We start from the raw sequence: 11,842 nt of genomic DNA, 5'->3' as shown, positions 1-11,842 counted from the left end.
TTAGTGTTCTCATGATCAAATTCCATTATAAGTATTATGAAGAATTATGAAGATGGAGTTATTGGTTGCCCTTTAGAAATTATAATTCTTAGAGAGAAACATCCGGGACATGTTCTCTTTTGCATTTCTAAACGTACTTTCTGTAAATTATGGGCTGCATCAATTGTGGTATTTTTCAGTACATCTCAAATCAAGTCTTCTCAGATATCTTTCCCCAAATTTTCAAATTGTAAAGTTCCATTTTTCTTCTGGACTTTTGATCAAAGCTCACTACACAGATTCGCTGTGGGATTTGAATTGGACTTCATGCAGGTCAGATAATGTTCATTTAGGAAATACCTGCAAAAAAGATAAATAATTTGTCCTCAACTGTAAGAGAGTTTCTTTGTCACTTTTGAACAACTGTATTTTTCTTTCTGTCTTTTTTCATACAGGTCTGTCTCTGCGCTTCTCTCAGTCTCTGCAGGAGTTCCAGTTTGAATGTATCGGCGATGCAGAGACTGATGATGAGATCAACATAGGTGAGCCCAAGAAATTTTGGCAACAACATCAACTGTAGAGTGGGATCAGTGTTTCCATGCTGAAGGTGAATGACCTCTTTTACAGCTCAGTCATTAAAGGAGTTCTCTCAGCTGCTGAGCACCATGGAGGAGGAGAGGAAACGCCTGGTGAGGAAGAAAATGTTGCAAACAGAGAAGAGTAAAATATGTCAAATAGGATTCTGTGGTAGTAAAAATCCCATTGTCTAAATTGTCTCAGGAAAACCAATAGTTTACACCATCCATGTGCCATCTTTTCTGACATTATTGGGATGCTAAACCGCTGCTGAGGCATTAACGACAAGTGAAAGTCTTAAATTTATAGTTTTTCTCAACAATTTTCTTTGTCTCTGACTAACCCTGAATCACTCTGTTCCCTCAACACATGTTTTATCTGGTTTCCCCTCAAGCTTGAGTCACACATTAAAGTGAAACCTTGAGTGTGTGAATGTGTGTCCAAAGTAATTCAGAAAAAAAAACGTCACTGACTCAGAGACCCTCCATTAACCAGAGTTCTTTGTGTGGGAGTTACTGGAGTCTGGCACAGTTTTTGTGAGGGCTAACCTGACTTTCATTACTGTGTGTAGCCTGAGTGTGTCTGTGTACGTTTGTAAGTGTGTGTGTGTGCCCGTGCATGTGCCTGGTCTGGTTACAGAGGAACCATGTGGAACCTATTCTGCCAATTCCCCTATGGGACTAAGCTCAGTCCTGACTGCCTGGGAAAGTCCATAAAAGGGTCCTGTGTTTCTCACTCTCTCTCTCTCACCCTCTCTCTTTTTCTCATTCTCTCGCATTTTCTCTCTTTGTCTCACCCGCCCTCTTCCCCCTCCCTCTATTTCTCAGTATTAACTCTCATTTTTACCTCTTCCTCTCCATCTCAACTTCTCAGCCTGCCCTTTTTTGATCGTGTTAAAGGGCAAATCCCCTGTACATGTCCTTGTCTGAAATACCTGCCTGTCGAGCCTGAAGGGACCGTTACACAGAGTGGACAATGCCCCTCATTCTTTGAGTTTTCAGTTTCGCCCTGCTTCTTTGTAACCTGCCTAAAAAAAGAACATACAAAGAAAGCACACTTTCTCTCAGAGCAGAACCAAACTGCAGTTTAAATTTAGTCACAGTGTAGGGCAGAGGGTAGTCATTTTAGAGTTCTGTGCTTAAAATCAGCCAGACAGTGAAAAAAAAAAGAAGAAGCTGGATGGAGATGTCACTCCAAGAGACACACAGACACATGACTGAGGAGAACACAGACCAAATACAAACACCAGAGCTCTGATCCCAGATTCTGTGCGGCCTCAGTACTGCCTCAGTCATATTCTTGCTGTTATATGACCAAACTGGACAAATGGCCTAAATGAAATGATGTTAGCTGTATCTTTACTGTTTGGTGATAATCCCATTCAACACTGTATATCTTAAATTATTCTCCTTGCTGACACGTTTTTGTTTTTTTTTTCAGATCCAGAACGCTGATGATGTGCTGATTTCTCCCCTGGAGAGGTTTCGTAAAGAGCAGATTGGTGCTGTTAAGGTAAATCAGCATGAATAAAATTGAATATAGACAGATAACAGGATGTTTAAGCGCTCCAGTTTCAAACGTAGGTCAAGCTCTCTTTGTGAGCTCTCCCCTATTACTGGGTGTCTGATGCTGTGGGTGGTAATTCCACTGGTCATTGGTTCTGTTCTGGTCCCAGCTGACCTCACAGTCAACGCTCAAAGAATCTGACCTGTTCTGATAAACGATGCATCCCAGTCCAATGTAGCAAGGTCATGGGAACGGACACAAGGAGACAGACACAGTTGAACTCTGAGACAGAGGCAGTGTAAACACTCTGGTTTACACTGGTGTCTGATTTCAGCAGCTGTCTCAAGTCTTAGAATTCACGTTGTTGATCTTTTCGGTGCTCAAAACAAGTACAAACCATGTAATGGTAGCACCCTGGACCAAGTTTAGTTGGCCCATCGAAGCAACCTGACAAAGCTGTAGAATGTAGCAGGAGCGTGTGAGACTCACTTCCTCACGCTGATGTTGTCATGAAGGAAGGGTTGTACGGTTGGAGTCTCGAGCGGCAGCTTTTCTGAGACAGAGATTCTGCCTTTAATATTTTGGCTCTACTTCTTAATTTAGATCATACATGGTCCCACTGCACTTCCTGTTAGCTTTTTTGGTCCATTAATGCTGGAATGTTTGTTTATTCCAATATCCATCTGAACTCTTACTTCTAAAAACATCAGACACAGGATGTTGCAGACTTGAGTAGAGGGGAATGTTGTGATGTCACTGTAGATTTAGGGTATTTTTGATATTTCGAGGCAGATGATGTCTCATGGCGGAGGGAATGCCCATCTTTTGGTTGGGTCACAATTTGAATCAATGGATGTGAAATTCAGTGCAGACATCTGTGGTTTCCACAACATGAGTCTCTAATTCTGGGAAGCTATCGTTTTCCCTCCTCTCCCACCACATGATTAACATCTGTAATCTTCTAGATATTTTTGGTTCTAGTCCTTTGATGTTGGTTTAAACATCAACCAAATATCATAATGATGATTAATACATCAGTAACAATTAGTACAGTATGTTGTTGAGTCACAGACAATTTGTTTCCTTCATTTCTCTGTAATGTTGCAGAGACTAGTGTTAGTGTCCTAATCTATTTTTTTTTTAATTCAATGTATCAAAAAGTTGTTTTTAAAGTTTAAAAATATGCATTTTACAACTGTATACTTTGCAGTTAAAAAGATTAAATTGTTTGATTTCAAAGACTATGACGTGATAATTTTCACACTTGATTTGATATATTTTCTCAAATGGCTCTGCATAATTAGGTTTACCAAATAGTAACATGACACTTTACTATTTTTTTTTCAAAATTAATTACATTTACTTTATTAAATAACAGTCTCTTTATAAGAGTTGCTTGATTGTCTTTTCATAGGCCACTTTCTGCTGTATGCATAAATGTAAAAATTTAATTGTTTTGGGATTGTGCAGATCCAGTAAATCTCGTGTTTTGATGTCCCCTTTTGTCTTCGTCTAAAACATATTTCTCTCTTTTTATTCTGCTGTTTTCGTCCCCCTCTCATTTCCGCCAGGAGGGAAAGAAACAGTTTGATAAGGAGACAGAGCGATACTACTCAGTTCTGGAGAAACACCTCAGCGTTTCCTCCAAAAAGAAGGAGTCTCAACTGCATGAGGTAAAGTGAAGTGTTTTTCCTCTGGCCAAACACACCTGTTTTTTTCTTCTTTGTATGACATAAGTGTGATGTGTCTGTTCTCTGTAACAGGCTGATTCACAGATGAGTAAGGACAGGCAGGTGTTTTACGATGCGTCGCTGCAGTACGTGTTCAAGATCCAGGAGGTGCAGGAGAGGAAAAAATTTGAGTTTGTGGAGCCGGTGCGTTCACACACACATGCATGTATACTCACAGTGTTTGTGTTTTATTTGCCTTAAGCGCTTTTTTTCAGAAGCCTTTCTGCAATATCAGCATTTTCCATCTTGTGATTGTAGAGAGAAGATCATAGAAAGTCAGCCATGCATTATAAACACTGTTTGGTCAGTGATAAAAATGTTGTAATGATACATATCAGTAAACCCCACTTCCTGTTGCTGTAGCAGCATTTCCTGTCCTGGGACCTCTTTCCTCCCTGACACTTTGTTGTATGTAAACACGTGTAAAAAAAAAAAAAACAACAATCAGAGTTGAAGTTTTTTTTCTACCACAGAGACTTTGTGGCTCTTTAGGCAAATGGCTGATGATTTTCTTTTGTAGTGCTGTCATTATGCTCTAAAAGCCCAGTGACCCCTCCTAACATTTTCCCTCTCCATTTCCTCCCATCCTCTCTAGCTGTTAGCCTTCCTGCAGGGTCTGTTTACGTTCTACCATGAGGGCTATGAGCTGGCCAGTGAGTTTGAGCCCTATAAGCAGCAGCTCCAGTTTAACCTGCAGAATGTAAGTGTGTGCGGTCTGAAATCTTATTCTTGCTATATTTAATACATAATAATACAGGTATTCAGTTGAGAGGCTGTTTGGGGGACTTTTCATGGAAACATTTGTGAACCCCTTAGTCCAGACGACAATGTCTGCTGTAAAATGTAAAAAAAAAAACATAGTTCTTGTGTTCAGTTCTGCTTTATTTCACACAAATCTGGTTTGTGTAACTGTTCTCTGATAAAAAAAAACTGCATGTACTTTATGTTTCTCACATTACAAACTTCCTTTCGATGTCGTTGAAATGCATATGTTTGCTATTAAGGCTCGCAATAACTTTGAGAGCACTCGTGCAGAGGTTGAGAGGCTGATGAAGAGGATCAGATCTGCAGAAGAAGACTTCAAAGCCCCCAGCTGCTTCACCATGGAGGGGTATCTGTACATACAGGAGAAACGTGAGACGTACAGAATCTCATGTCTCTTGATGTCACTTACACCGTCCAGAAAATCTAAACCCAAAATGTGTGCAATTGGTCACAGGTCCTCTGGGGAGTGTGTGGACCAGACACTACTGTACGTATGAAAAAAGCTCCAAGATGTTCACCATGAGCAACACGGAGGTCAGACAGGCCAGCAGACAGGTCAGAACACACTCATCTGTAGAGGTTTTACACACCAGCTCAGGACCTATTATTACAAAGAATGAATTTGTGTTTTAGAAATTGTACATTTTTATGTAAATGTTTAACCATGTTCTTAGCAGTGACCTATGTGTGTGTCTGTGTCAAACTCAATCATGCAAGGGATGAAAATTTAAAATGAAGTCTATGTTGTGGGCCAAATAGGGTTAACATTTATCAAACAGTCAATTGCTACATATGAGTTTGACAAATGTGCTTAAATGTAATGTAGTGGTTGTTTTTGGCACAACTCTTTTGCACAATGAAATTACATGTTTAAACACAAGACAGCACCTCACTTTTGGAGTTCTCTCATTTTACATCTTCAGATTTTAGGTTTGTAGCAGAAAATGTGTCAATTCACACCAAAATAACTGTATACCAATTTGACCTGATACAGAGCCCAGAGGCTACGTAATCCTAACCAGTCTTTAATAGCATATATCCACTGTTTCTCTTCTCAGAATGGCCTGGTGAACGGGGGACCAGAGATGTTCAGGCTGCGCTCCTGCGTCAGAAGAAAGACTGATTCCATAGACAAACGCTTCTGCTTCGACATTGAGGTGGTGGAGAGGTGAGGGGGACGTGTCCCAAGAGTGGACAGTATATAGATGCCGTCACGCTGCTGGATTGTGCGTTAGTAAAAATAACCTCTGTGTTTGCTGCAGACATGGCGTCATCACTCTGCAGGCGCTGTCTGAGGCCAACAGGAGGCTGTGGATGGAGGCGATGGATGGAAAAGAACCGGTAATGTTACAGCTACAGCACAAATACAATGTCATTCATTTAGTATTAGTACTGTAAAAGTGTAGAGGATTTAATATAGTTGCATTTAAAAATACAGTTGAATAATTTCTCTTCATTTCTGTCTCTGCAGATTTATACCCTTCCATCTTTACTTAGCAAAAAGGAAGAGAGTGAGTTATATGTTTTTTTATATATTCAGTCAATGTATTTAGTCATGAGTTTTCATCAAATATCTTGGCTACAGCACTAGACTAAAAACATGCACTTTTCATGATGCTGAGAGTTTGTTTTTTTTCCAGCTTTTCTCAATGACCCTGGTTTTAACTTTGTGAGGAAGTGCATCGAGCTGGTGGAAAGCAGAGGTATTCTTTTTTAAATTAAGTATCTATGTTTACATCCAGTTGGTTCATGTTGTTATTGTACTCTAAAACCTTACAGTGTTGGATTGGAGTTCCTAATTTTGTTTCCTTTTTTTGTATTTGTATGCTTCAAAACCCTTCTAACTGAACTTTTTTGAACCTTTGGGAACAAGTGATGTAGGACGTAAATAAAAGCATTTGTGTGTGTGTGCAGGTATCACCACCCTGGGACTGTACAGGACTGGAGGAGTCAACTCCAAAGTGCAGCGACTGATGACGAGTGTGTTTGGTGAGATGTTCATTCTTCATGGTTTATTATCAGTCATAGTTTTAAGGTTTTTTTATTTTTACTGCTGATGGATGATGAGGTGTCCACTGCTCTGCAGCATCCACAGCTCCATCTGACCTGCAGCTGGATGCCGACGCCTGGGACAGCAAGACCATCACCAGTGGCTTAAAGAATTATTTCAGGTACAACATTTTTGTTACTATTCAACAATGATGTAACTATTCAACAATGATGTTTTATTTATTATAACATTTCCTCTTTGCTTGAAGGTGTCTGGCAGAACCAGTTCTCACCTACAGACTCCATAAAGAATTCATCAAGGCAGCGAGTAAGTTCTACGTCTTCTCCAACATAAGGAGTATAGAGCAGAGAGACCCCGGCTGTATTCATAATGTGCAGCGTCTGGGATGAATTTACTGCCTCATGCAACTTTATACTGCCTGTTACGTCTGCAGAAGCAAACCCTCTCACCACGAGTCGTAAACATGTCCTTGTTTTACAGAGCACGATGACCACAAACACAGAGTGAGGGCAATTCATGCTCTGGTGCACAAACTGCCAGAGAAAAACAGAGCTATGCTGGACGTGTTAACCAACCACCTACTCAAGTATGAAACAAATTCAAACTTTTAGCCTTGTTTGTTTTACTGAAGAGTTATGTGAAACTACAAGTTTAAGCACATAGATATAAGAGAACAATATGATTGGCTGGTGATGGTGATGCTGATGTTCAATGCTCTGATTAACCAGCAGTTAATTAAACTCATGCGTTTGAGAAATGTCTTTGCTTGAGCTACGGACATTTAAAATCTTTCTGTTGATGGTACTGATCGGTATAATAAGAGTTTAAAAAAAATGTTTTTTGCAACTTTGAATTTGTTTTGGACAGTTCTTATTTACATTATTAGGTTTTTTTTTAACTGTTTAAATTTTTTTTTTTCCAGAAAGCTTGTACTACACCTTCTCAGCTGAACGTTTTGAGAAAATAATTAAATCTATATAATTTACTAAGCTTGTGGAACCTGTGGAATTGAAGTTGCGCATTTAGATATTTGCGTTTGTTGTTGTTTTCTGACACCTTTGTTTGCATGTCTCCCTGTAGGGTGTCCTCTCACAGTGACCAAAACCTTATGACTGTGTCCAACCTGGGAATGATCTTTGGACCTACACTCATGAGGTCCCAGGAAGAAACCGTTGCTGCCATGATGAACATCAAGTTCCAGAACATTGTGGTGGAGATAATCATTGAAAACCATGACAAGGTATGACTGCACCTGCTGATACACACACTCATGAATGCACGTGCTGCTTATTAACAACACTTTTGCTCTGTGTTCGTGGCAGATCTTCAACGAGGCACCAGACATGTCAGTGACTTTACTTCAGACTCCTTCGTCTCGTTCAGCTCCTCGCAGGAACAAGGCCATATGTTTGTCATCTGGAAAGAGAAGAGCTCGTCTCTACCCTCCTGCTCTCTGCCTGGCTGACAATGACAGTGAGTCTCACTGCAGCCTCCAGCCAGTCTGTCATTATTGTCATTACTGAACTAATAAGGAAACAGGAAGAGGAACAATGTCAGTTTGACCAGGTGTTTAATTATGGGATGTTATTTCCTTTTCTTCCTCCAGGTGACACGTTCAGCAGCAGCAGCTCCAGCACAACTCCAATGGGCAGCCAGGGGTCTCTGTCATCACACTCCTCTGAAAAAAACGGCTTGTCTCCCAGCTCCCCTCCATCGTCTCCGGCTGCTGACCTCAGCTCGTCTTCCACAGCACCTGCAGCTCCCTCCTGCTCCCCGTCTCCCCGCTCCTCTTGTGAGAAGAATCAGAAGCAGCCAACGGAAAAAACGCATTCCCCTCATTCCTCTTCACAGACTTCCTCCACCTCCCAGCTCCCACCAGCCCAGCAGACGTCCTCTGTGTCCTCCTCTTTGTCCTCTTTAATCTCTGCAGAGAGGACTGTGTCTGTCAAAGGAAGCTCCACTGTCTCTTTGTCGTCCGTCCAAGAGTCAAGATCTCCCTCCACATCCCCCGACTCCTCCCAGCGCACTTTGGTGCAACACGCCTCCTCTCTCAGGAACAGTCAGCCTCCTCAAAGATCTTCATCTGTCTCCTCTCTGAAGAGCATTCACTGGGTGAATGACAGAAATGCATCCAACAACTCAACACTCACAGAAACCAGAGTGACAAATTCTACCTCACCCTCTTTGCAGCACAATGCTGCTTTTAGGACAGCCTCCTCTTCCTCTTCCTCCTCTTCTTCCTTGTTTCCCTACCAGATTTCCACATGCTCCTCCCTCACTTCCCTCCACATTTCTGAAGGTGTGTTCTTTAAACTTCAGTGATAACATTTGCATCTCTGTTCTTACTGGGTCTAATTTACTGCGTTTTATTACAGATTATAAAAGTTGTCATGGATCAGTGCAGAGCCTGGTGTCACTGGACGATCATGACGCAACTCTCACCCGCAAGACTTCACACATGAGCTGTGGCTCTGATGTAACCGTAAAAAACTCTGCAGCTCCATCCAGGAACAGTTACCAGAGGCCTGGATCAGTGTGAGTGAAATGAAGAAATATCCTGATAGGCGAGGTGCATGATTTCAAAATTAAATATGTTTAGATTCTTTTTTTTTTTTGGCTTTTACAGGTTGTCAGTGAGACTACCACATCGTGAGAGCTCAGTATTCTCCTCTGCTTTGGACATATGTTCAGTCGGAAGGTAGATTTATTTTTCAACTGTGTATGTGTTCCCAAAATGATGCAGAAACCAACCAAAAGAAATTCCAAAAGCTGCTAAAGGTTAGCTGAAATATATCATTATAATTTTTTTTTTTTTGTCTCTTTTAGGGAAGCAAAGGCTCTTTACTCCTGTGAGGCAGAACACAGCCATGAACTGAGTTTTCCACAGGGGGCGCTGCTCTTAAATGGTAAGAAAATAACTCTGATAATTCAATTTTGGGGAAATTAGAGGAATCAACTTCTACGATAAAATGAAAGAAAAATAGATTTAATAATGTTCTGTTTGACATTACTTTAATCTGGTAGTCTTACATGGAACACAATGTTATTTCACAATGCAATTTGCCTTATAATATATTAAGATGCCAATTATATGCCATGCATTAGTCATTTTAAGCTCATTCTAACATAGCCACATGTAAAATAATTATAAAAAAAAAAGATTTTCATTTATGGACACGTGTCTGTGCTGAACAAAGTCACTGTATGTGTGTGTCTGCAGTGTATCCATCTGTGGAGCCGGGCTGGCTTCAGGCAACCTACAACGGTAAAACAGGTCTTGTACCTGAGAACTACATCACCTACGTCTGACAGTTGTGATGATGTCTACTCCACATCTACAGTACACACAGTAACAATGTGCTGCTGATCATACTGTAGATATTTACCATGTAACTGTGATTGAAAAGTTTGGACTTCAGGTCTCAGTGGGCTGAATCTGACTGATGTGTTCTGTGCATATCTGACTACTCTACTCTACTGAAACATGTACTGTGTTAGTTAGCAGCTCGTAGTAGGATTGAAGGTAAGCAGTTTTTTATTTTTGTTTTTAACTTGTGATCAGTATTTCTGACAGTTCATAATTTATATTTTATTAATTTCATAAAATTAATAATATTAATAATAACGTTTAAAAAATATTTTCTTGTTTCCTATGTTGAAGCAGTAGGAACTTATGCTTGCCATAGTGAAATTGTCCTACATTTGATGTCAGGTTTCATGCTGTCTTAATAAAAGGCAACTATTTTACTTTTCTGATCAGTAATGTTTTCCAGTGTAAGATTGAAAGAGGCATTTATAAATATTAACACAATAGTTCAACAAACACATTTACATTTTTCACAACCAAATATGATTTGAATGACATTTGACACAAATTATACACGTGAGGTGGAAAGTAAAGAATTATATTTCGTGAGTAAATATAATGTACTCACGTAAAATTATTACTGTAATTAAGTTGTTTTTGTGAATAGTTTGTAATTTTTAAAAATGTTTGTCCAAAAAAATTCAAAATGCTATATTTTGATGAGAAACATGCAAAAAAGATAAAATTACGAAAAACATTTTTTCGAAAATCTGACCAAAAATAATGGCTTTGCCGAAAAATTTCCAAAATATCCTGTTTCCTATATTTGATGAGAAACATGCAGAAAAGATAAAATGTGATATACATTTCTCGAAAATTTTCATCAAAATTTTTCAACATCTGACCTAAAAAATCGGTTTATTGAAATATTCCCCCAAAAAAAACTTTACAAAAAATTTCAAAAGGCTATATTTTTATGAGAAACATGCAGAAAGGATAAAATTGTGAAAAACATTTTTTCCAAAAAATTTCAACATCTGATCAAAAATTCCGAAAAAAAAATTTCCCCAAAAATTTCAAAACGCTATATTTTGATGGGAAACATGCAGAAAAGAAAAATTGAGAAAAAACCTTTCAAAAGATTTTATCAAAAGTTTCCAACATCTGACCCAAAAAATTTGTCGAAACATTCCCCAAAAAAGAATTTCCAAAACATTTCAAAAGGCTATATTTTGATGAGAAACATGCAGAAAACTTAAAATTTTGAAAATCATTTTTTCGAAAAAAACTTTTGCATTTTTTCACGATGGTAAGGCTATAGTAAGGCATGTTTTGGGTGATTTTTCAAATATTAAGATAAAATACTTTTTGGACTTTTAAACACAAAATATTCACCTGGTGGCATGTTTTAGGACACAGTGTTGCATTTTAAGGCATTTCTGGGACTTTTTTATTTTTTTGGATTTTTTCACAATGGTAAGGCTATTGTCACGTGGGTGCATCGAAATGGCAGGCAGGACCCAAATGCAGGACTGGTGCAGGTAATTTATTTCAAAACTCAAAATTCCACAAACCAGGACAGAAGTATACGCAAAGTTGAGCAGAGCACAGTAACAGATTTGCCCAGGAACAGACTAGGAACAGCTACAACAAAATGCTCGACACAATGCTGGCATGGCCAATACAGAGGACACAAAGACAGCAAACACACTCACACATATTTCACACATATTTCACACATGTTTCACACATAATCACAATAGTGAGGCGATCACACTAGGCCAGAGTGAGGGAGAGAGGTCTATATACAAAGAGCACCAGGTGACACAAGTGAGGCTTATTACAGACACACAGGTGAGTGTGATCACACAGACAACCCCAGACAGCAGACAGCAGGAAAAGGAAACAGACAGACAGACAGACAGACAGACAAACCTGACAGCTAAGTAAGGTAAGACAAAAAAAAAA

At 39.4% G+C, this 11,842-nt stretch overlaps 1 protein-coding gene and 1 long non-coding RNA gene across 2 annotated transcripts in view; both read left to right on the top strand.

Annotated features, from left to right (window-relative positions):
* Positions 1-10,319, top strand: part of LOC103395160 (rho GTPase-activating protein 42-like) — a 13,147-nt gene extending 2,828 nt beyond the window's left edge. The window contains exons 2-24 of the mRNA XM_008332763.3: positions 435-521; positions 607-668; positions 1,996-2,067; positions 3,633-3,734; positions 3,825-3,935; positions 4,387-4,491; positions 4,796-4,925; positions 5,011-5,111; positions 5,615-5,724; positions 5,819-5,897; positions 6,028-6,067; positions 6,197-6,259; positions 6,471-6,545; positions 6,643-6,727; positions 6,815-6,873; positions 7,048-7,153; positions 7,648-7,807; positions 7,890-8,040; positions 8,174-8,866; positions 8,943-9,102; positions 9,194-9,265; positions 9,394-9,473; positions 9,788-10,319. Of these exons, the coding sequence (XP_008330985.1) occupies positions 435-521; positions 607-668; positions 1,996-2,067; positions 3,633-3,734; positions 3,825-3,935; positions 4,387-4,491; positions 4,796-4,925; positions 5,011-5,111; positions 5,615-5,724; positions 5,819-5,897; positions 6,028-6,067; positions 6,197-6,259; positions 6,471-6,545; positions 6,643-6,727; positions 6,815-6,873; positions 7,048-7,153; positions 7,648-7,807; positions 7,890-8,040; positions 8,174-8,866; positions 8,943-9,102; positions 9,194-9,265; positions 9,394-9,473; positions 9,788-9,876 (2,792 nt within the window). The 3' untranslated portion in view covers positions 9,877-10,319. The remainder of the gene's footprint in view (positions 1-434; positions 522-606; positions 669-1,995; positions 2,068-3,632; positions 3,735-3,824; positions 3,936-4,386; positions 4,492-4,795; positions 4,926-5,010; positions 5,112-5,614; positions 5,725-5,818; positions 5,898-6,027; positions 6,068-6,196; positions 6,260-6,470; positions 6,546-6,642; positions 6,728-6,814; positions 6,874-7,047; positions 7,154-7,647; positions 7,808-7,889; positions 8,041-8,173; positions 8,867-8,942; positions 9,103-9,193; positions 9,266-9,393; positions 9,474-9,787) is intronic.
* Positions 10,320-11,764: 1,445 nt separating this feature from the next.
* LOC112488661 (uncharacterized) overlaps positions 11,765-11,842 on the top strand; it is a 9,943-nt gene continuing 9,865 nt past the window's right edge. Inside the window, exon 1 of the long non-coding RNA XR_003052990.1 lies at positions 11,765-11,825. This is a non-coding gene — a long non-coding RNA (uncharacterized LOC112488661). The remainder of the gene's footprint in view (positions 11,826-11,842) is intronic.

The sequence above is a fragment of the Cynoglossus semilaevis genome, chromosome 19 (genome assembly GCF_000523025.1).
Source record: "Cynoglossus semilaevis isolate Cse_v1.0 chromosome 19, Cse_v1.0, whole genome shotgun sequence".
NCBI lineage: Eukaryota > Metazoa > Chordata > Actinopteri > Pleuronectiformes > Cynoglossidae > Cynoglossus > Cynoglossus semilaevis.
The sequence above is the reverse complement of the archived record's forward strand: the minus strand, read 5'-3'. Positions and strand labels throughout refer to the sequence as shown.